Source organism: Aptenodytes forsteri, unplaced genomic scaffold, assembly GCF_000699145.1.
Source record: "Aptenodytes forsteri isolate BGI_AS27 unplaced genomic scaffold, ASM69914v1 Scaffold54, whole genome shotgun sequence".
Classification (NCBI taxonomy): domain Eukaryota; kingdom Metazoa; phylum Chordata; class Aves; order Sphenisciformes; family Spheniscidae; genus Aptenodytes; species Aptenodytes forsteri.
This window is the reverse complement of record NW_008796044.1, coordinates 6,331,563-6,356,993: the sequence shown is the minus strand read 5'-3', so window position 1 is coordinate 6,356,993 and position 25,431 is coordinate 6,331,563. Positions and strand designations below refer to the sequence as shown.

General features: G+C 38.6%; 1 protein-coding gene across 1 annotated transcript; it reads right to left on the bottom strand.

The window, feature by feature from the left end:
* Positions 1 to 15,906: 15,906 nt before the first annotated feature.
* Positions 15,907 to 25,064, bottom strand: PWWP2A (PWWP domain containing 2A). Its single transcript, XM_019473877.1, has 2 exons — positions 24,991 to 25,064; positions 15,907 to 18,733 (listed from the first exon to the last, which is right to left on the bottom strand). The coding sequence occupies exons 1-2, from the start codon at positions 25,062 to 25,064 to the stop codon at positions 17,053 to 17,055; spliced, it is 1,755 nt and encodes a 584-aa protein (XP_019329422.1). The 3' UTR covers positions 15,907 to 17,052.
* Positions 25,065 to 25,431: the final 367 nt, after the last annotated feature.

Sequence of the window (25,431 nt, the reverse complement as noted above, 5' to 3'; positions counted from 1 at the left end):
ATTAATCTCAAATTTAAAAAAAATTGTAGTTTATTATGAAAAATGGTACAATTTGAACCTACTGTAAAGCATTATACAGCTATTTTTTAAGAAGTAGGCAGTAAGTATTCAATTTCTGGCTTTATACTCAGAGTTTACCTCTGAAAAATAGAAACTGAACCAACATGAAGCATGAACCGCCTCAGCACGTGTGTACTGCTGATACGCCTATCCTGGATTTGGATGCCTGTCCCAGCCTCTCACTTCCCCCCCCTCCGATTGTTTAACAAGTATAAACCTGGTGCCAATATCAAAGCCAAACGATAGAGTTGTCCTAACTTCAAATTCTACGTGATCAATTCAGGCTCCATACGCGAAGGCTGTGAAACTGCCTTCGAGCCGATACAGATGCCTCTCAGAAAGGTACCTGTTTTTAAATGATCTAGACAAAGACACTCTATTTTCTCCAATCGATTCAGGATATTAGTAAGGAGGAAAAGAGTTTACTACAAGTCTTTTCACTTCTATAGAAACAAAAATTTGACTTTTAATAGATTATGTGCACATTTTCATTTCTTCAAAACAAATATTTATTTTCCCAGGTTATATAATAAATCCCCTGCTAAGAACTTTGTAAGAAATGATACTGCTGAGAAAGTGTGCACACAATGTCAAATAATTAGTGACAAATAAATTAATATTTAATAACTCAATATTTCAGCAGCGTGTCCAGCATTCACAAGTTCCACCGAAATAAGTCTTACCAAACACCTTCGGGGGAGGGGAATAAAATGGATAAAACCCACCGGGTTTCTCTTTTTGATTTACAGCTATTCAAAGAAGTCAATGCGACTCAGATCAACAACCATCAGAAACACTAATAAAACCTTTGCTCTACTAGTTACCTATCTGAAAGATATTTATGTCAAAAGGAAAAATTAACCCATGATTTGAAATAGAAATGCCATTCCATTTAATCACTCTCCGTTCATGATTCCCATCTTGTTATAGTATTATAAGCAAAACGCTGCTCTCTGCGTTGTAGCCCTTCTTAACGTTATTCCACAATCCTCAATTCCCTAAGTGTTACAATAGCATAAATAAAATGCAACCATATTCACACAGAAGGAGCTTTCCCATAATACAGGGAGACATGGAGTTTGCGGTCACTGTCCTTTCCATCATCCCTATGGGAAATATTGGTCTCATATAGCAGGACTGTTCATATTTTACAATACAATTGGTTTTGGACATGCTTTTGATCACAGATCACAGCTCTGCTAACACCTGCACTAAATACTAACTAAGCCTCATAGAATGGAAAATCGCAATGCTAAAGTTAAGAATTAAAATAAAAGTTCAAAAGTTACAGTCAACTTCCCAGGCAATTGGCTCCATCACTGGCACCTATCAAAACATACAAACGTGACTGTCACATTACGAAAAACCCCAGTTATTTGCAGTGATTCTTCATACTAATAATTCAAGTGGTTCCTTGCATGTAAGTGTCATATAGTCTTTAATAATTTCATGCGTCATTTATTGCAAAAAAGTTTTATAAAATATTTCCTAACATCTTTTTAAATTTTAAAGAAAATGTACATTAGGTACAGATGCCCTAACAGGGTGCGAGGGGGAGCTTTAACATATTTACCCCCTTTCCCCTCCAAAAAACGTTTACTACTTGGTGAAGATATCAGAGGAAAAATAGGACAATTCAGTCTCAGATTTCTTTCAGTCCTGATGAGCTGGTGCTCTTCGTGGCAGTGTAGTGAGGTTCCATAAAAACAGCAGTTGACTAGTGTCTCTGAGCTGAAAAGGGGAGAGAAAGGGAAAATGGTTAAATGTCTTCCAGTAGATATTGCAAAAGTAGGTAAGCAAAATCTGAGGTGGCCAGAAAAGTTACCAGTTCACCTGCTTTGTGCATTGTGTGCAGAAGACAAAAAAAATTATTTACATTATCACAAGACATACACAAGTGAACAAACTCCTCAGTTGACTGGAGTTTTAAGAGAAGCTACCGTAGCAATCTATGCTATATCTCACCCCGTTTCAGCATCCAGAGAGAATTTCAATTTTTAAAGACGTTTAAAGATAGCTAACGAAGGAGGGACATTGATACACAAAGTCTACACGATGATGGGTAGTTCACAATACAAAGCTAAATCTGACACTCTAATGCCATTCCAAATGCAAGACCTAAGCGTGCACGGGAGCACTGCAGTATGAAGCTGCTAATGGTGTTTCTTTTCCGTTAGTGCTTATGTTTTCCCATTTGCTCCACAGAACTGGAATAAAATGATGATAAAGCAGATAGAAGCGGTCCAAGTAATAACTGCTGCATGAGACCACCACCAGTCAGTAACCATTTAGGGTAGTGCAGCATCAGTGCAGCCTGCACTGACGTGCACGGGAGCACTGCAGTATGAAGCTGCTAATGGTGTTTCTTTTCCGTTAGTGCTTATGTTTTCCCATTTGCTCCACAGAACTGGAATAAAATGATGATAAAGCAGATAGAAGCGGTCCAAGTAATAACTGCTGCATGAGACCACCACCAGTCAGTAACCATTTAGGGTAGTGCAGCATCTGTGCAGCCTGCACTGCCCTGCCTCTTGCGGAGCGTGGAGAAAACATTGCTCTAGAATAACCTGAGTTGGAGGAGACCTCTGGAGATCATCTGCTCCAACCCCTTTGCTCAAAAAACACACAGGAGAACAAAAAAGGTTCCAACAGGACCAGGCCAGTCTTGTTGATTCCTTTTACCATTCCGTTGAGCTTTTGACTGCTAGGATTATTTGAGAGGTATATACACATTTTCCAGTACTGACAACAGCATTGTGAATAACACAACTGAATTTAAAAAAAGAGACTCATAGCATGGGCAGGAAAATTCTAAAGTTCTTTCTGAACAGACAACTCTTCTGAATAGTATTGAAAAGAAATATAAAAAAAATGAGAACTAGGAGAGAGGAATTTGTGAAAACGGTCCTGCCACAAGAGGAGGCAGGGAAGACAAAGGGGATAACTATGGAGTTTCTCAATTGCCCGGTTGCTCACTGTGCCACAAAAGGACAACATAAAACACAGAAAAATAATTCTTTTTATATCCTATACAATGCAGTAGAATTAAAATAGGAATGAAATTTTGGGAAAGTTGAAACAGAAGCAATGAGGACTAATTATGAAATTTAACAGATCCAGGCAAAGACGCACTGAGCTGCTATATGCTGACAGTAGACTAGCAGGCATTCATTCCAATACCCAATAGGTCCTCATTGGGGTATGATACTCAGGATTGATATATAATTAAACCTATTTTAGCTACGGTCCACTCCAAGATGCACGAGATAAACCTGCAGAGCCTCTACAAAGAGAAGGATGCTAGACAAAGTTCCGCTGTATTCAATAGTACTTACTGTTGGTGCAGGTAACTAAACACCACAGTATTCCAGGCTGCAAAACAACCAATATTGGGTATTAAAGCATACGACCAATAAGAAATTCTCCAAAATAAGATTAATACTACATTAGCATCATGTATCCATGAAGTCTTGCAAAAAGAAGCTTTTATAGTATGTCAGAGAACCAGACTCTACTCAGAAATATCAAAAAGCCCGTAAAAAGTTGGATGACAGTTCAGCCAGTGTGTCCAAACACCCGCACTTCCAAATCCAAGCCTCAGTGACACTATTACTAGCCAGCAAACTTCTGTGATCTACAAAGGAATAAACGAGACAAGAATGCGGTTCAGTTATATGAGCATGCATACAACTACGACTAGGTGTAAGGAAACGACCAGTTCACTTTAACCCGGGTGTTCCCTCATCCTGATGGCAGGCAGTTTTACTTTTCACACCCCATCTACCAACTTAGCAACCCATGCAGTTGCAGCGATTTTCAGAATCAATATTTGGCAAAGGCTGTTTGTTACAAACCTGGCACTCGTGTTCCTGCCCAAGTCAGTTCCTACAGCTTCCTTTTGCTCTTCGATTCTTACCGTTGAGAGATTCCAGAACGCCCTTAGCGAACACCAGGAGCTTCGCTTCTCCCACTGACGTTTACACGCCATCCCTAGTGACTCCAGAAACATTACTAGTCTTATTCTCTATTATAGTCCAGTCTTCTGTTTTACCAGCAGCAAATCTCAGTTTATAAAAACTGAAACCAATGCATATCGAATATCTAATCCCAGACCTAATGCAACGATATAGTACTGGATCAAACTTTTTAATGTTAATAAAGTAAGAATCATGACTTCTCCATGTAAATCTAGCTCCCTTTACAGCAACTGTATGTTCTCCTCACTGCCCTATTTCCTGTCCATGGCAAAAAAAGGTACAAGAGACATGCATACATCCCTGACAGATCTAAGTAGTAAATACATATTTGGGCTAGAGTTCCCAATAATGTTCAGTATCTGCTTGGCTTTAAACACGTGCTTTAAATTTCCTGACAGACTTAGGCACGCACCAGAAGTTAAGCATGCCCGTTAAGCGTTACTCCCCCAGATCAGGGCTTTGAAAAGGGGGGGGGGGGGGGAACCAGCAACTGTATGTTCTCCTCACTGCCCTATTTCCTGTCCATGGCAAAAAAAGGTACAAGAGACATGCATACATCCCTGACAGATCTAAGTAGTAAATACATATTTGGGCTAGAGTTCCCAATAATGTTCAGTATCTGCTTGGCTTTAAACACGTGCTTTAAATTTCCTGACAGACTTAGGCACGCACCAGAAGTTAAGCATGCCCGTTAAGCGTTACTCCCCCAGATCAGGGCTTTGAAAAGGGGGGGGGGGGAAGAACCAAGAAAACAAACTTCATTTTCCTAGAAGAGTGGCTCCCTAACTCTGGTCCGTATGTCATCTGCGAGTTTCTCACTGAGATCTTCCTGCTCACGTTTTCAATTCTTTTCCTTGTTTTAGGTACTGAACTTCTTTAAAAAGACTAAACTGTTACTAAATTCTTTCCTGATTTTACTTTTACACATCAGCAAAGGCAGGAAGCCGTGCCCACAATCGCAAGCAGCAGATGAACTGCCCACAAGGCAGATCCTACTAAGGCGTGATCCACGTAGCAAAAATGTTCGAGGATTGCTGGTTTAGGAGACGAAAATCTTTATTTTTAGGGGGTTTTTTACCTTTACATTATACCTGTCAAGTTATTTAATCTGATCATGTAACACAAACTTCAAGAAGCAAGCCTAAAGAGAAACTTAGCGTGGATCTTTCGAATAAAATATGTATCAATCCTGACATCAGGTTAGCTCAGGGACAACAGCTGTATCTGAAGTGTTCAAACAGAAGAGGGAAATAAAATAACAGATTGCTCATTACCTCTGTCCTAACCTGCTTTGCATATGATTAGTTGATAGCATAGTGCACCCTTCACTTAAGGCAGGGCTTAAACCAGACAGACCTGCCAATTTCACTGATAACTTCAGTGCCCCCAGTCTGAATCCACAGTGGTCTGTCAGACACTGTAAGGGAGCAGCAGGACTCGTCAGTCTGATGTAAAATGCTGCCATTTGTTGAGACCTATGGTAGAAAAAATCCAGTTAACAGGAGTAAAGAATTGACGATGGTTTAAAAAAGAAAACAATTAACCTCCTTGCCTGCCTGAATTCTTACTGGGTGTACTACTTTTGCTTTTCAGAAAACAGCATACCATGAAAAGATGCTAAAAACTCACAGAAAAATCAGATACCAACTTTTTTGAGCTTGCGCTGGACTCTACCAGCAGAGTTAAAGGGAAATTACACATCATTTAGCAAACAAACTAGCAGACAGCAAACCAAAGTACCTACCTATACAAACACCTATGCAAACACTTACTGCCCACTGAAGAACTTGGTGCTCAAAGCCAGGGTGATACTATGAAATTTTGCTGGACAAAGTAACTACCTAGAATAAGTAGAAACTGAAGCAATGGATTATAATTCATGGTTACCATGACCTTCCTGTATTTTAGAGTAAAAAAAGCAAACTTAGGGCACTATCTATTCAATATTGATAGCATTTTACAGCCATTGTGCAATGCAGCCTGTGATAAAACCAGATTTTTTTGTATACTGAAAAATGCAAACAAGTGTGACAGCGAGGCAGACGACTTGCCATTGCAGCAATACAACTGGTAACCAAATCCAGTTAATCATTATTTTCTTCCACGTCTTAGATTTGTCTTGCTTTCTAAGATGTGAAAACCACCAGCTCTTCCTCCCCTTTTTAGGACATGACTCAGAGGAGACACCAGTTTTCCCCTCCAGGTAAAAACCATAAAGATGAGATTGTGCCTTCTTTTGGCTTTGCACCTTCACAAAAAACGTGCATGTACACTGCGTTTGTTATGGTCAAACTACCAAGAATTTCTTTATTATAGTAATTAAATTTGCTTAAAAGAGAAGCAGATGACTCACAGTTGCAGAGTATATTGGAGTTTCTTTGTATTTTGCCTCTCATTCTTTATTACAAGTATTATAAAAACTTTTCCCATTTGGTCGCTCACACAGTCTTCAAACTGAAATTCAAAGCCTTCTTGCCAGTAGCATTATAATCTTTGTTGAAGTGATTATAGGATGGAAGAAAACTGAGACAACAGAAGGTGAAAGAGCAAATGGACCACTCACTCTCATGGATGTTACGATTTGGAGGCAAAAATACAGGGTAAAAAGTAGATTAAAAAAAATACGTTTATTAATTTCAAGAGTGTTTCTAACTATTGCAGAATCTCACTATTCCAATACATACTAACCATACACTTGTTACCTGCGTGTTTAGAAAAATTAATGAATATGAAATATTTTCTGTGGGAACCTCTGTATTGTCACAGTGAGGTTGACTTCAGAGTGCTGCAAGTGGATTTAGTCCAGACCGGTGAGGAATAACCTTGGGCTGGATTGCTATAAGGTATGAAAACCGATTAGGGGATGTCTGATCTGCCCAGTTAAAATACAATTGGTTTTACATTGTTTTATTTGGATCAATAGCAGTGTTTTGTATAGAAAAGGTTTAAGGCAGGAGTATACAAGATTAGGCTCCTCAGATATAGTGACTGAAAAATAAAGCCACACACGTGCCGTCACATATCTTATTCTCCTTTTATTGTGGAGGAACGTTTCTTACCCTGCGGATTTCCCTGGTGTGAACCATGCGGAGCAGGGACCGGCGACCCAGAGAACAAAAGGTACAAAGAGCGGAGTTGCCACAAAGGATGAAGTCTCCCTGGGTCCTCACAGACAGCGCTTCTACACTTGCAAGCCGCCTGCGACGGCTCAATATCCATGTCATTAAACTCCCCGACCCTCGTGAAGCAAGTTGTCTGTTTTATCAGTCATTCAGTGAGTTCATTCACTTCATCATGTAACCCACGCTTTTAGGTCAGTGATAGCAAAGCCTAGGTCTGAGGGTACGGCTCTCCAGTGATGTACAGTATGCTCACAGCAGCCTGGACTCTGTTTTGAAGCAGTTTCATCCAACCGCTGGAGACTATGGAGTCATCATAAAAATTACCACCAGTAATATACATAAGCATGTGTGTTAGGACAAGCACTGACGTGGCTTATGGCCTTTCACCACTGATGTCGTGAACGTCTGCCCCACTCAACTGCATTTTACACAGCTGCTTTCCTGGGAGTCATCACTGTAATATGGATTCTGATTTTTTTGATGTGAAAATTTTCGTGATCCTGTGTACTCACTAATGCCCAAAGAGAAGCACTGCCTTTGAAAGTATTTGTTTTCCTCTCCAAAGGAAAAGCAGAACAACAACAGGCAGCCATCAAGAGGAAGAAAAGGCAGCCCAGAAGGACAAGGAAAGTAAAAATAGCAGCATCTCCCATCACATACTGTGAAGGAGAAGATACATAGCTCTTAAAGTAGAGCGCCCAAATTTAAAAACAGTCACAGTAACATATATGCAACTTCTTTAGGGGTCTAATACTTTGTCTATATGCCAAACTACGTAACAGAAGAAACAGCACGTTATTTTACTGCTACAGATTCAAATTTTAACTACTTAGGAAGAGTTAAAATAGGCTTCTCTTCCAGATAATGAATTACGAAAAAGCAAGCAGAACTGTGGCATTCCTCTACAGCCCAAGACAATCTTCAACAACAGAGCCTCAACTACAAGGAAAACCAAGAGCAGTAACACATTCTTCAGTTTACATGCCTAATTCCCTGAAATATATAACACAGTATCAAGAATTTCTAAAACCTGGCCAAAACCAGCTTTTTCATATAAACTTATCGGAAGATATTAGGTTCCTAAATCCCTCAACACTTGAAAAATCTCAAGGAAAGATTTTTTTTTTTTTCCCTGAAAATAATTGAATATTGCTAATGTGATATTCCAACCAAAAAATATTCAATGCTCAAAACCTTCAGCTATGATTTTTAACACCAACTTGTAGAGAGAAAAAAAATCTGGCTTTGTTTTTGGTTTTTTGTTTTGTTTTGTTATTTTCCCTAGCAAAAATACAGGAAAACAGGTTTGCTTTTTTTCTTTTTTTGGGAGCAAAGGTAGAGGGGGGAGCTATTTTTAGTACCAAGCCTTCTCTCTCTTGTTTTTCTTGAAGGACTCAGGAATCAGGAGTGATTTGGGAGCTTTCACAAACACATTCCCAGCGTCTTTCATGACACCCAAGTTAAATGAGCATCATGAAACCAGTAAGAGTAACCTGATAATAATTTCCTTCTCCTACTGCTCAGACTTCAGCCACTTGTTATTACAACCCCTAGCAAACACATTTCTTGGTATTTTTACCAAAACAAAAAAAGTTTGTGTGTCAGAATCAAAATCTCTGCCTACTAAACAAACACAACTTTGTTGTCAGCTACCTTCCAGTTGAGGTTCCACACGTGTCACCAACAGGAGAGCAAAAATAACTAGACCATTCCTAGTACCAGCAAATGTAAGGACGTGTTCCTTACCACATTCATCTGCATTCCTGTATGAAGTACTAACTGATTTTAGGGCTGATTTTAGAGGTGACCTCTTAGAAAAGCTGCCACAATATGCCCCTTACTAAAATCAGTATCAAGATTACTTCAGTTTTAGATGACTAAAGAACTAGATTACATGAAACAGTCCACAATTATTTATGAAGTGCCATTCATACAGATACCTATGTGTCAACTGAAGCATTTAATCAGGTCATACAGAGCATCTTGAGCTTCTAATCCCAACTAAACTTCTTTGAAAAATCCAGTTTTTATGGATTTAGTTCCTTTTCACCAGAGATACTAATTACCAAAACTGGCACCATATGTTTTAAAACTCTGAACCACTGCAGACGTACAATTAAACACTAGTGTTTCCTAAAGCCAAAGAAAAATCCTAAATGTTACTAAGTAAAAGATGATGCAAAATTAGCATTTAAGTAAATATTTGCTTGGAATTGTACCTGCTTACTTTGCTGACAAAGCAAGTACCCTCTTCCCCTTTATGCACCTGTTAAAAACAGGCAAGGACAATTCTGTCACCAGAATTATGCTGCGTTTCTGTTACAGAATCTCTTAGTGATGGTAACAAGCTAGTGAGAACACAGCTTGCCTTCCAAATCACAGATTCATAGCACATGGCTGGCACATATAAGAATATTTCTTATTCATATTGCATATTTGACATCAAAACCATTAGTAAGCAAACATGAAAACTGACCTAGATCTATTTAAAAAAACAAACAAACCCCCCCCCCCACCTAATTTAAAGTTGACATGTTACATAAATGATGTCATCCAAACATGATTTTGCATAGAAGAGGCCCCTGGCAGGAGATGCAGTGCAGTTTTACTGCACGTGGACGCTAAGACTCCATTGTTAGAAGCCCATACTTCCATTATACCAAGCGTGATTCCTGCATGACTGTGAACAGGACGCATGAGGCAGAATCCTTCATTATATGCATATTTCTACAAAGATCCTGTTTTTCCAAAATCAGAATTGTTAATAACAAAATTACAGAAAACAGAGACGTGACAGGGTCAAGATAGATGATCTATTCTATCCCATACCCAAACGCAGGATGAATTTAACCCATTCCTGACAGAGGTTAGCTTAATCTATTGTTTTTAAAAACCTGTAATTACGAAAACTATGCAACTCTCCAAACAACACCCAGGGTTTCACTATAACAACTGGAATAAATATTCTAGTGCCTAATCTGAACTCCCTGTCTCATAATTTTTAATATTATTTCTTGTCCTAGTTGCAACTAAACAGAAGCGTGTTTCCCCTCTGCTTCTGCACCTATCCTGCAGGTATTTGCAGACCTCGAATACCCTCAGTTCCAATAGTCCTTTCTTCCTTCTCTGGACTGAGGAATAAAAACATTGGCATAGAAACTGCATTACAGTAGTTCAAAATATGCATGGTCCTGATTTTGAAAATAACTTCTCAAACACATAGCCCAAATAAATCCCACAGATCCATTTGTCTTCATGCACTGAACGAGCAAAGCCCAAATTTAAACTCACAGCAGGGGACCCAATTTGTTCCCTGCGCCAACTTATACCTGCAGCCCACGTTGTTAACATTATCCCCTCAGACCACAGGTAGGTGGGTAGAGAAGATCAAAGACTATACATCTCCATCGGCAGAAGCACAGGAAATCGCAGTTTTCAGCCCTGTGCGTACAGAAACTATCTGGGAAGGTTATGCAGGCACGCAAGACCATCTCTTACTCCCATTTGTCTCCCTATTGGATGTGGAAGTTGGCTCACGTCTTCTAAGGTATAAAAGCCCTGGTCTTATCAATGACATTCATCTTCCACGCTGCTGCTTATCCTACTTCACGCCAAGAACATTGATTGCTTTTTCTTGGGGGAAAAAAAATGGAGCCATGGATCCGAGTTCCCTTCAACAATCGGTACCTGGCAGTAAGGTTGCCAGTGCTGCCCCAGGGAGAGTTATCCCCAGCTGCTGAATTTGGTAGCAACAACAAAACTGTGCAGGGGAAAAGCATGGTAGCAAGCCAGTCACCAAATCACTGTCTCCACAGCCATGCCTGGGAACTGCTATTTTGCCTTGTGTTCACAGAAGGGCAGTTGTGTCACAGTTTAGTTTAAGAAAAAAAATCATAAATTAATCTAAATTAGTCTGGATTGGTATACACATCCCAGGTATTACAGAAGACAGACTGAAATGTATGAGTAAATCATAGGAAACTATAAGGCGCTATTAGGATCTAACAATTAAAAACCAATGATCAGAGATATTTCTGACTTAGGGAAGAGTCACTGTCGTTCGGTAAGAGTTTTGTAAAACCCCATCTAAATTACCGTGAACAGTTCTTGCCACCGATGTCAGAGAAAGATGAGTTCAAACTAGAACAGGTGCATAGAAATGCCAGTAAGATGAGCAGGCAATAGAAAAGCCATCTTACAAGGGGATCTTATTTTATCTAGTTAAATGGCCACACTCTATAAATACACTAACAGGATGACACCATAGGATTGAACTATTGAAACTAAAATACGAAGTTGTCACACAGAACAGTAGTTGAGGTATTTTAAATGTTGAATAGGAACTTGCCATCATAATTGTTAAGGACATGTATCAAAACAGAGGTTCTTCCCATTACAGATTAAGAATAATTTGAAGCTGGATCCTTACATCCACATCTCACAAGCTTGGATCTAATGGATCTTTAGATAGCTTGACAGCTACTACAAATTTTTCAATGCTACAGACCTTTACCTGTCCTGATGTTAAACATGGATGATCTCTGATCACTACAGTCATGTCAGAAGAAGCTTTAAGGAAGTTAGTTATGCAAAACCTGTGTTGTTATTGATACTTTATTTTATTTATAGGTACAATTTTACTATATTATTGCAAGTATAGCCTGTCTATATCCCCAAAAGGTATGCTACTATATCCTATCCAAAACAACCAAAAAGACGCACACACTTAATGTAAGCACAGCTTAAACTGACAAAATCCTGTAGCAAGTCACCCCATTTCCACAAGTGTGAAGTAGATTCTAGATGAAGTTCAAACAGTTGACTGTGGGACAATGACACACATTTCACCAAAATTCTCCTACAAGCTCTCTAAAATAGGAGAGCACTACTCCCTTCTACTGAACTTGCAGAGTAATGTATTATTCTCCAACAGCCAACTCATAGTTCTCCTTCCAGTATCACATCTAGCTCAATACACCAAGTTCCTCTCTTTTCCTTAAGGTTCCCTATGACCTTTCTATTTATACCCCTAAAAAGTAAACTGAAAATAAGAACGGAAAGCACCTCAGCCTTTAACCACTATAAACTCTGTACTGTAAGATCACTTTCAAGTTTGTTTTTAAATAGTATACCTACACTTTTACCAAGTGGCTTATGACACAAAATACTGCCATCTTACTGACCTTTTAATCATAAGCTCACTCTACTTAACGTCCAGTTCACAGTCTTTATCTACAAGTTATTGTAGTGATCCTACTGCATTGACTGAATTTGCTTATTCCTGTAGGCATTTATTAGAATACAATTATAAAGAAAGAGGAGATGAACTGAAATAGCCTTTCACTGATTGTCAGCCTCCTCCTTTCCAGAATTCTTCAGCCAAGCAGGCAGCTCTATTTTTTCACTGTACTTCGCAGAACATGCATGAGGACAGATGATAATGCTACGGAGGACTAGCTACTAAGCTTTATTTTCCTAATTCATGTTCCTATTCTACTCTGACAACTTTAGCAAGAGCTTATAGAGGATATGAATGGAAATCAGTTTCAGGAGTTAAGAGAGTTAACTAGAAACAAACCTAAGGCAACAAAAAGCAACTCTTACCCCTTCCTCACTTCCACTGATGTGCTACTTCTTAAACCTAATCACATTTAGAAACTAATACTGCCATCTTACTGACCTTTTAATCATAAGCTCACTCTACTTAACGTCCAGTTCACAGTCTTTATCTACAAGTTATTGTAGTGATCCTACTGCATTGACTGAATTTGCTTATTCCTGTAGGCATTTATTAGAATACAATTATAAAGAAAGAGGATGTGAACTGAAATAGCCTTTCACTGATTGTCAGCCTCCTCCTTTCCAGAATTCTTCAGCCAAAGGCAGCTCTATTTTTTCACTGTACTTCGCAGAACATGCATGAGGACAGATGTAATGCTACGGGAGGACTAGCTACTAAGCTTTATTTTCCTAATTCATGTTCCTATTCTACTCTGACAACTTTAGCAAGAGCTTATAGAGGATATGAATGGAAATCAGTTTCAGGAGTTAAGAGAGTTAACTAGAAACAAACCTAAGGCAACAAAAAGCAACTCTTACCCCTTCCTCACTTCCACTGATGTGCTACTTCTTAAACCTAATCACATTTAGAAACTATGTTTTGGTTTGGTTTTTTTTTTTTAAAAAAAGTATTTTACAACATGCTGAAAAAAATAAGTCTTCTCAGCCTTGCACAGTTGACCTTAATTACCCCCACTAAACACACCCCTCCTGGTGAGGCAGCCGTTAGTTGTGTAGGTTTCAAACTAAAGATAGCACTGTCTAAAAGAAAATACCATATAATCAGAGATGATTATCTCATTTAAGTGTTGACATAAAGTTGCAACTCCGATTAGAAAAATAACAAATATTTGTTCAATTTCCTGTAGAACTCCACTTCAGAGACATACAAGCATTTCACATTTGCTTCTAGCTTCACTCATGAAGCGATCACACCTTCAAACACTCCCGTTAAAGGAAATCTTTATAAGTTTTGGAATAACTACTCTCTCCCAAAACATCTTAACTGAAGCTAAAGATCTTCAAAGAAAAAGTAGGCTTGTACTAGAAACTCATCACCACCTGTCATGTTTTCCCCCCTAAATTGAAAGACCATACATATTCAACAACTACACTGAGGAATTTCATTAATTCAGAAAGACATAATTTGCAATTTATTATATTAAGCTGATAGAAAACTAAGTCACTCTTTCTACTGATGTTTGTCTTCTCAAGACACAGGCTGCTTGCAACAGTTGCACAGCTCAATTACACAGATGCACTATCCTGGCACCGTACAGGCGTGCTCCTGTCATGAGTTATTTGATAAGTCATTTAAACTGTCAAGCTAACTCAGAGGTGATAGATGCGTACCCAACCGCAAGAACAGTAGTCCACACTCTTAAGAGTAGGCACATAAATATGTGGGGTTTTTTGCAGTATATAGTTAAAACAGCACTAAGCTTTGTCTAAGTCTTCAAAGCTAATCTACATGCAGCATCCATACTGCCATAACCAAGGTTACTTACTGTAACCAGACTTTACATTAAGCCCAACATTTTCTCCACTGTAAACTCTGTTATATCTAGGGTGTTAGCTACTTCAGAGTGAAAGGAAAATCGTGGACAAGTATGAATAGGATATTTTCAACCTAATGTAACATGGTGTTGTAAAAAAAAAAAAAACCCAAACAAAAAAAAAACCCAACCCCTATTTGTTTTGAGACCTGTTAAGTCTGAAGTGATAATGCACATTCACTATAAAACTTAGGAAAGACTTCTTTAAAAGACCAATCAACTACAAATCAAAACTAAGACTCTTTAAATGCCTTTCATAAACAGTTCTTTTGAATATAAAACAATCTGAAGAAACCCCTCTCATACTTGTTGCTCTCCCATCTTACCAGTGAACACCTGAGCAAACTTTGACTATATATGCTTTAGTACTATTCTAACTTTATAGAAGTTAAGAGATAAGAGTACAAAGCTTCCAGGTCTTTTAAAGAAAAATTAACAATGTAAATATTGATTTCACCACTACTTGGCTCAGAACAACTAACTTAAAACCAGTTCACTTGAGCTTCTAAACCTCAAGGAACTAGTGTAGACACCTAAACCACGCTGTATGGGTTCTTGACTTCAAAAAGCAGTCTGCTTTAATAACAAAGTACGGCTTATTTACTTAAATAGAGTAACTGTTTCTGTTTGCAGGAAAGAATACATAGAAGTGAAACAGGATTTTTTTTTTTCCACATTATGAAATTTATTGTGTGTTTATCACATTCAAAAAGCATTGACCAGTGGTTTTTTTTGTAACTGTTAGAATGCCAAGGTAAAGCTGGTATATTTAGAAGCTTAATTAGCACCTAACAGATTACTGTAAACTTGAAGAAAATTTGAACGGCCATGTATTTGACACTTTAGACTTCCAATAGTTCTGTGGGCACAACAGAGTAATTTAAAAAGGTAAAAAAGAAACTGAATGCTTTGGAAAGATCAGGCAGAATCATGAACGTATGAAATTTAATCTTAAGTTAAAAAGATTTTAAGGGTTTGATGATTAAATCCTTACCCCCATTTTCATGTCTGTTTAAAATCTCAGTCTAAGCTTAAATTTTTACATCTGTCATGATTGCCTACATGGGCAATTATGGAAAAAACAGGATGAAAACTGCTTTGGGATGAACGCTGAGAGATTCTTCACAAGGCATTGCAAGGCTGAAACAGGAGTGGGTTGGAGAAGCGACAGTAATTCACATGGAAAAAAATGTAAAGTCCGTTGCATGAAAATGCCCCAATGTTGAGCAAAAGACATGCAAGAAAAGCTGAAGTAGCAGTGGAGAGTGGGTCTGATTAGTTTTTGATAGATGGAGAAAACTGAAAACATTTCCCCACTGTATAAGTGACATTATCCACAGTCTTTATTCAAATATAGGGAACAAAATCTAATTAAGAGAGAAATTTGATAAGCTTTACAGAAAGCCCTAAACAGAGCTAGTTTTGAAAAAGGGACAGATAATTGCTTAATCTCAAAATTAAGACTGAAGTATACCAATAGTACTTTACATCAAGCAGTTATCTTTAAGAATGCATGAAAAAGGACAATTTATTTTTAAAAGGGTGTCCTCTAAATACGGCATACATATAAAGTACTCTAACATCCTGGATTTTTTTCAAAGCTTTTTGAGAAACACACACAAATAATTCAGATTTAGTCAATTTTCTTTACAGTTTGTTTTTTTACATTTCAGAGCATTACACAAGTACATATTCTCATTTTCTGACCTGCAAACAGATACCTTAAACGGAAATATTAAAAAAAATGAAGTTAGATACATCCAAAATGCAACAATTACACATCTGACAATTCACAAAGTGTAATTTACTAGGACGTATCCTAAGAATTTAGGAACAACCAGTCAGGAGAAAATCTGACCAATTTCAGCAATCAATTATTTACACATTCAAAACAAAGCCTCTCTTAATCTAAACCTCCAGGCAAATGGCCTGAAAGATTTCTTCAGGAAGAAAGACCAGAAGTTACGATTCACACCTATGCAGCATTAACAGCCCTTGATCCCAAATACTGAGCGACTTCTCAGCTTTGTCTTAGAGCTACAGGCATCCCTCTCAGCTTCTCAGACCCTGAAGTGTTATATTTGTGCCCCCATGTGCATAGAAAGGCTGAGTGTTTAAGTGGTCACTACGATAAAACCCCATTTAATCTGGTCTTTAAGTTACATGAATTCTTCTTCCTTAAAAATTTCAGCAAGTCTTCTAATGCCATTTAAACTGGCCTATGTGGATTGGGGCATGCCTCCTTCAGATGTTTAAGCGTGCTTTGAACCAATTTGCACTGGGCCAGACTAAATACGTTAGAGACTATTTAAAATAATCTTTAAAGACCATTTCGACAAGGCTTACATTTCTACACTTCCCTGATGGGCCACCTAAAAAAAAAAAGTCACAGCTACTACTTTCATCCCTTGTGTTAACCCTTTGCCACACAGCAACTAGTTATATACTGGGTAGAAACTACTAAAAAATTCCCTGCAAGTAAGCTGCCTTTCAGCTGAGGCTATGGCTCCTATGCATTGGGTGTTTGAGGAGTTTTTTTTTCTTTAAAAAAAAAATTCTCACTTGAAAAATACTGAAGTTCTCACTTTAGGCTAATTTTGATTGCATGTTCAATTTGTTTAACTGTCAGGAAACCGCTACAAATGGAACAACTTTAGTATAAAAAGAGCAGTCAACCGAGTGCAACTTCTGACTTGGCAAGTCCTTCATGGTAGTTCTCTAACTAGGCTATGAATTTTGTGGAGCCTCCAGATTTCTTGCCTACCTTACTTTCCATGTTCACGTTTCAAACTGTGTCAGCAGGGCCCGAACTTCGGGAGTCAGCTGCTTAGCAGCCTTAGCTGCCTCTGTGACGGCCTTGCGGTAAAGACCCTTTCTCTTCTTATTAAAGCGCAACTGGAAGCTTTCTAAAAAGGGGGATAGTTGTGCAAGAGCAAGAAAAGATGTTGTTGTGGAGCCAAACCACGAGATACGAGCCTCCTGTCGAACTAAAAGGCCATTATCTTTCCGGCTCACAGTTATGGTAAGAATACGGGCTGGCCACCAAGGGAAGCCGTAAATCTTGGCCCAAACAATGTCCCCTACACATACGGTCCTGCCATCTGGTGTGACACACTTAGAGACGTTTTTGGAAAAGACTTCCGTTTTCAAGGAATTACTGAGCTTTTTCTCTTCCTTTGAAGAGGAGGAGGAGGAGGAAGGTGCATGCATGCTGCCTGGAGGAAAATCAAAGCTTTCAGTAGAGCTACACTCAGAGTTGGTAGATTTCAAATCATCTGTGCTATCACTACTACAAACTGATGCACTGGAAGAGTCAGATTTCTTTTGATTAAGGGTCATGTAAACCGTTATATTGCTTTTGCTGCCTCTCTTGCCCAATGTCTGGTGTTCATCCTGATCAACAGTTACATGCACTTCACTTGTGTCCTGAACCTCACTGCTGGCCTCTTCAGGGCCTTCTGAGGGGCTCTGATTTTCTGAAGGGGCCTCACCTGCTGAGCGGGTGGAGGAGCAGCGAGACTGGGGCTTAGTTGCCATCTTGCCACTCCGTATTTTCTCAAGTCCTGTCTTGAGAGAAGAGTCATTTTCTTCATTCCGATACCTTTGTGGCTTTAAACGCAATCGGGGTGGGAGGGAACCTGAGCTGGTGTTCTGAAGACGCCGTGTGAAGTGGACCTTTGAATGTGCATTTTTGGAAGAGGAGGTTGCACTCTGCTTCTTTTGTGCCTTTTCTTTGGCCATTTTCAAGACTTCCCGAGCTTTTGCATGATCCATGTTTTTGCTCTGGAGAACTTTTTTTGTATTTAACTGCGCTTTTGAAGTGTTTGCTTGTGCGGAAACTTTAACTACTCTGCTTCTGCTGTGGGCAATATTTGAAACCTTGACCACAGCATTCCTTTTCTGGCTTTCATTTTGGCTTTTTCCATCCACTTTATGATCAGTCTTAAGTTTTTTATTCACAGTAGTCACACTCTCATTTCTTCGTTTTTTGTTATCCTCATATTTTGAAGAGTCACTTGCATTGCCACCTTTTTTTATTTCCTTTTTTTCTGCAACAACACTGTTTTTGCACTTGTCACATAAGACCTGTCGGGGTCGTAGTTTGATAGCATTCATGATAGAAGTGGGTTCCTCCCTGTACATTTTACGCTTGGGCCGCTTAATTTTCCGGGGTGGAGGCTGAGGTATTGACTGGTTATATGTGTCCCTGATAAACAAAGGAGGAGGATATGGCGCTCCCTCATGAAAGAGAGGAGGTGGTTTAGAAGTCCATAGGCTTTTAGCTATGCTAGGTTCTGATGGCTGCGTGAGAGAAGAGTCATCAGGGACTGCAGCATTAGATTCACACTTCACCTGTGCCTCATCTTGGAATGGTTTACTTTGGAGCTGCATGGCTTCAGGTTTATCCTTGTATTCCCTTTTAGGAAATATGGTCACAGGGATTCCATGGGGTCCAAACCTTAAAGAGAAAAAAAAAAAATTAAAGGTTTTGAGGGATCTTTTGCTGCATTTATTAAAAACCATTTGAAAACCTGTCCAAATTACGTAGCCACCATTTGAAAGACATGAGTCCCAGGAAAATTAAAGCTTCATATCTAGCCTTATGGTAAGCTTTGAAAAAGCAGGACACCAAAACCAAGTCAGTAGAGAACATGAAATACATAACCTCACTTATTATCAGTTTCTCTTGTATCAATAAGATGCCCTGAAAACGTAACAAAAAAATATCACCTAGAGACAGCAGTAAAAGAATTAACTTTGTACTTTTAGAAAATGCTTATGAACATACAAACTACACACTCATCCCATCAACTCCAAATCTACCCAGGATTAATTTCCATACTAAGTCAACTTATGCGAAGGAGGCATCTTCAGTAACTTTTACAAAATTCTTCCACTTATAGCATAGCACAAAAGGCCGAATATGTTTCAGATTTAATCAAGGCAAATACGGGCTGCATAAATACTTGCATTGAACAGAGTGCCATCATTCTTCATCCACAAAAGATTACCACTTGATCATCTGATGCATTACAGCCCAAAACTTGCTAGCCTATTAATTTGAGTTTCTTCCAGCAAATCTACCCTTATTTCAACACAGTACAAACCATTCCTCCCTGTTTTGCGAGCAAACACTATTTTAAACCTTTGCTTACTTTCCTCCAGACAGCTCTAGATATCTGCTGCCCCATTTGATACACACAGGACTTCTCACCACCCTGATCAGCTCTGAGAGAAGAGAATAAAACATCCCAGTATAACTTAAGACTTTAGCTCAACTTTCCTATAGTAACAGAAGTAGCATGTTGCCTAACAGGTAACCAGTACTTTCTGCAAAGGGTTGTGCTAAGGGAAACGTTTTATCAGTTTGCAAGGCATTATGCTTGTCTTCTCCTGAGAGGAATCAAATGATAAATACATTCATTTTACAACAATGTATCTTTCAGTGCCCAGACCAGGGCAGGAGGGATTAAAAAAGCTTGTTTAACCTTCCTTCTGTTCCATTCCACAATCTACCAGCTGAGGTACCAGCCTTACACAGAGCTGTCACTAGGCTGTTCACTGCTCTTGAGCCCTGCCTGACTCCAGCTCCCCCCCACATACTAGTGTTTGGCTTATATTAGTTGGTATTTTAATAGTTTGACCTTAATGCAGTAACAACATGATAGACAAGGTTGCAATTCAAATGCCAAATCATCCACTTTGAACCACTAAAACACCATTGTGTTTATCCCACCCCACCTGAAATGAGAATGAAGTAATTACCCAAGATTTGTCCTCAGGTTAACACTAGTTCATGTTGCACTGCAGCTACTCAACTGCAACATCCTCTTAGCTGACTGAACTGAAGTTTATTTACAATCTATGGTTGCCTCTCAACTGACGATAACTGCTGAATACTGGTCTATTTTCCATTCACACTCCTGCAGGAAACATGCAGTTTATACAAGTGCCTACACGTTGGCTTTATTTCTTCAAAATCGGTTTTGAAAAAACATCAACGTATGTGTCAGAAGATTCTTTACACTGTCACCAACAAAAGCTACCACTTGTTTGTCCTTTTGCTTATCTGTTAAGCCTCTTTTTACACTTAAAAAGAGTTGCAATTGAAGCAAACCACCCATCCAAGATTAAATTACCCATCCAGTTTGCACTTCATTACAAAAGGAGATCAGAAACAGCAGACAACCTAAAGCAAGGGGCAACCAAACACTGTTTTCATCATAAAAAAAAGGGAAGTTGAACAGGTGACAATTTACAGCTTAGTATCAACATGGGCACTGTTGTTACCCTACACCTAGGTACTGTTACATCCATACCTTTGAACTCTGGAGACAAAAGCAGGAGCCCAGGTGGGCAGCTAGAGCAGTTCTGTCCTTATCCACGGGCTGATGAGTGCTCTTGACCACAAAATATCCCACCACCCCACAAAAGTTCATTTCTGAGGTTTGGACCCACTCCAGTGGAATTCCACATGTCCCTCCAGAAATGAGCAGCATAACTAAATGCAGTCTACTGCACTAGTGAAGGCTACAGTGAATTATAAACATTTAGCAGCTGATACAGGCATTTCTCCAGACTACAGTCTGGCATTAAACCACAAGGGACTCACTCATAACGAAGTTTTAAGTTCCCTAAAGCCCCAGAAGTCCACCAAGCGTAAAGAAGTTGCTTTTCCACAAACACTTTTCCTTCCACTAAGGATTATGCGTAAATTATTCAATTCCAAGTAGGGCTTTAAAAGAAACTATCAGCTGATAATAATTAAATTAGTAATATTTTCAGTGTTACTTGCATCAAGAACTTCAGCTTCTTTAAGAGCAATTAAGATCCAGATCCCATCTTTCACCACCTGATAAAGATTACAGGATTTGGGAAAAAGTTAATTTATGATGAGAGTTGAGAACAAGACAGGGCAAGATCTCTGCTGTGCAAGTTTCAATCCCAGACAAACACCACAAAAGTAGAACCAGACAGGAGTGTGGTATCAAACGGGCAAAACCCATGCAGAAGAACATCACCTACAACTCTTTCCACTGTCTCAGGAACTTCATTTCCTAGCCCCCCACAAGACATTTCCATAGTCCAATGCACAAGCCTTTCTTCTAGAAGACATTTATGCTGACTCCGTATTAGGAAATTAAGCATTATTAGCAGTGACCAGGGAAGAAGTGGATGAAGAGGACTGCAAGGAGGTTCTCCAGAAGGATCCCATTTAAGTACTTCATCTCTCTTTTCCTAGATTTTCGTTCTACACCTCACAAGCAAAGTCAGCACAATGAGCACTCCAAATGCATAAAAAAGCCTAATGGAAAGCTCAGCATGACTTGTACCATGAAGGCATCAAAAGATTAATATTGCACCTTAGACTATCCTTTCCTTCAAGCATTTGCATAATATACAGGCCAAACAGCTGAAGAACAGGACAGACGAAGTGGAATTTTAATCTAAGATGCAAACCTTCTTTAGTAAGATACAAAACCAATCCAGACACTATTCCTGTAAACGATGTGTCAATACATAAAGATATGACTAGTCAAGACATAGTCCACCTGAAGTACAAGATAAATTTGGTAAGCCCAGAGACTGAATATTACTTCCAATAGCTGAGTGTATGGTGCCTTCTCTTTGGCCTCATCCAATAGCAGGTTGCATCCATAAACATTCAGTTTTTAGATGATCTTTGTTTCCTTCTTGCTGAATGAAGTTCTCCAGCTACGCAACTTGGAAGAATGATATGAAAATTAAGAAGAGAGAACAACGGCAGAAAAACTTAGGAATGAAACAGTAAATGATACAGGAGAGAATGAAGACAAACAACAAAGTAAGAAGAGAGTGAAGGCAAAACAAAGAATGGCCTATTTTTCTTAAAAGAAGCAGCAGAACGAAGACGTGATCTTAACAGACCTATTCAAGACAAGGTATGACACAGCATCTAATTAGTTCAACAATGAACACAAGTATTTATTGCATATACTAGAATTTCAAGCCCTATTTTCATACGTCAAGTTGGTGGACCTTGAAGACAAGTGCTTCTCATACAATCACAATAGTAATTTTTGTTATACCAACTACATGTTTGAAATAGCTAGAAGTGCCACATGTATGTAGGTTAGACGTAAAAGTTGCGAAAGCTAGCATTCGGTTCATCTACTACAGAGATGAAGATGGACTAAAAGGCTACCATATAAAAAAGGTTAAAAAATCCAAGCAACATAACTCAGTTGTATCATCATATTTACTGATCCACACATCAGTCAACGACTGGGCAGTAGAAGATCACCTCTTAAAAGAAACAATTTCAGTTACGCTACATCAGTGGGACTACCTACATATTTCATTTGTCACATGTTGCATGTTTAAGTACTATAAGGAATTGCCTTGTCTTTATTCTAACAACAAACTATTTTTTTTTTTTAATATATTGATCCCGAGTATCACCTGTCCCTACTATAGTATTACTTTCCTCCAGAAAAGGCTATTCTTGGAAAGACATACACGAATTACTGTCTGCTTAAAAAAAATCCATTTGTGCATAAGTTCCAGCTGTTCATTGTACAACCCCCTCACACACAACATAATATAGTTCTACCTCAGACTATCACTTGAAGGAATAGACGGATTCATTGTCGGGGGATCTAAAATTGAAGTGTTCGGAAAACCAAAATAAGAAATAGGTATTTCAACTTAATTTAAGGCAGTTCTGGAAAGCAGTGCACTGCTGCTTCATACCTATTCAAAATTAGAACCAGTTTTCTGTGTTGCCAGCTTCCTCTCCTGTAAAGGTGTCCTGGCTCTTTTTTGCTTTGAGAAGACGGTTGAGACCCATCATAAGAATCTTATCTCCAAGAGGTTTTACAAATAACCAGAGCAATCAGTAGGACCTAATCATATTTCTGCTATACATATCACTTCAATATACATATGCATTAAAGACATAAATAGCAACAGGAATACCAGGAACTATAAATAAGAGACTAATGGGGTAGAGGAGATCAATTCTGGCAGTCCAGTGATCTTTACCCTAGGAAGAGCTTTCAATTGACTAGGGTATTCGGAGAGAGAAATATAAGAACAGTCAGGTTTTATTTCCATAGTTTGTCAACTGCAAGTTAATGAATAGGTAGCCATGGCATCTTTTGTAATGATGTAAAAGCTAGCTTAGGTATTGAACCTAGAAGCCTATCACTTAAAGCCATATAGATTTGTATTACAGATATGGAAACTTAAGTACTTCAAGCAAAGTAAAACCACTTTTTCCAAATCTAAATTCTATAGCAGAATTACTACAATGAATACATATTACTATTCAATTTGTATGCAAAACCCAACACAGTTAAAGAGTATTTCTTAAAATAATAAACATGAGATAAGGAACAAATGCCATTTAAATTTGTAACTGTATGTACATAAACATCTAAACAATACATCCTGGGGCAAAGCGTTTTTACTTTACTATGTAGTCTTAAGCTCTCATCTTTAGCCTCCAATGTCTAACTTTAACTTCTCTATTAAAACAAAAATGAAAAAGCACCTTGTTCTGCCAAGAAGAGCCAGAAGGAGAGAACCCACTGAACCAGTTCAGAAGTATTTCACATTTGTCTGCGAACACACTGAATTAACGTCAAAGCAGTACAGTAACTTCCAGTGCTGTGATAAGTGTTAAATCAAGTCTGTTGTAAATGACCATGATCAAAACTCGTCTTCACCATTAAGTGAGACTACAGTAATCTCTGATTACCTTTTTATGCATTGCTCTTGTACTCAATATCATCCTTAGTGTTTTGCAAAAACCAAGACAAGCAACAACTGAAGCAATTTTTATTGCATGGATAGAAGTTCAAAGACTCTGAATGCTGGGAGTATAATAATATGCAGAAATAATGTAGAGCTAAGTATATATTTCATGCATGTATCTAAACTGAGGGTTTAAATTATAATATTCAATGTAATATACAATTAGATCATAGCTATTTGAACACAAAGTATTTGAGAACTCCTCAAAATAATCTGTATTCAAAATGCAGATTATGCAATAACCTATTTTTTAATATACGGTTTACTTGGTGTGATAAAGCATGATATGGAATACATTGCTTTAAGCGGTAGGTACCTTACTGAAAAAGCATATACAGAAGCCCAACTATCAACTCAATGGTTTACTCACCTCCTGAGCAATGTAACACTAGGCTAAATAAACTAGAAAAATGCATATCTCACTTAGAGCTCTAAAAACATGGCAAAGGACTGCAGCGTAAGTGACTCTGGAAATAACCCATCATCAAGAATAGATGTTACCTCACCATCACAAACTCTCAGCACCAAGAAGAATTTGGTTAAAGATATCACAGTTCCAGTTAAGTAACATGTGACAATCCACATCTAAGCAAACTAATAGGAAGCTTACATACTCAAAGACTTTTACTAATCAATGTTATGCTTAAGTGTTTTTCAAGCAGGTACACTTGCCTGAAAGCCAAGCTCTTGTTTCTGGCACACTTTCAAGGCAGAGGAAAGACAAGAGCAGGGTATGTGTAGACTTGAGTTTGAAAGAGTATCTCAAGAAAGCCGGTTAGAAGTATCCAAGGCAGCAGCTGATTTTAATCATCCCAATCCACTGTCACCTGGGTCTCCTACTGCAATCACTACCCAAGTGGAAACCAATTAATGGATACCAAGCAATACGCAAATATACCAAAGGCTGTATTAGCTTACAGTACACCTCTCCATGAAGTTAGAAGCCCTTTGAAAGGCTTCAACTTCCAGGAAACTGAATCACAGAAGTCCATGTAGTCAAGAGGCTGATGCAGACTTTGAAGAATCATCCACTGTAGAGACAGAAGAATCTCTAAGTTGACAAGCTTGAAGAGTATGCAGGTGGTCCCCTAATCACTGCTTTCTCCCCACAGAAGTGGGAAGGTACCCCTCCACCTTTTCATTGCAAAGGATTTACAAGTGAATTCACAGAATTTCCTTTGGTTTTCTGTTACTTGGAGTTCTATCAAGGATATAAAAGTAGACTTCAAAAGATAGAATGCTTTAAGTTTAGGCTTCCCGCTAACTACCACAATTTTACTGGCATGCTTATAAAGCTGCAGGTCTGTTTAAACTGAAATTATCTTTTAATTTTTACATCTGTTGGCATTATTAGTTTCA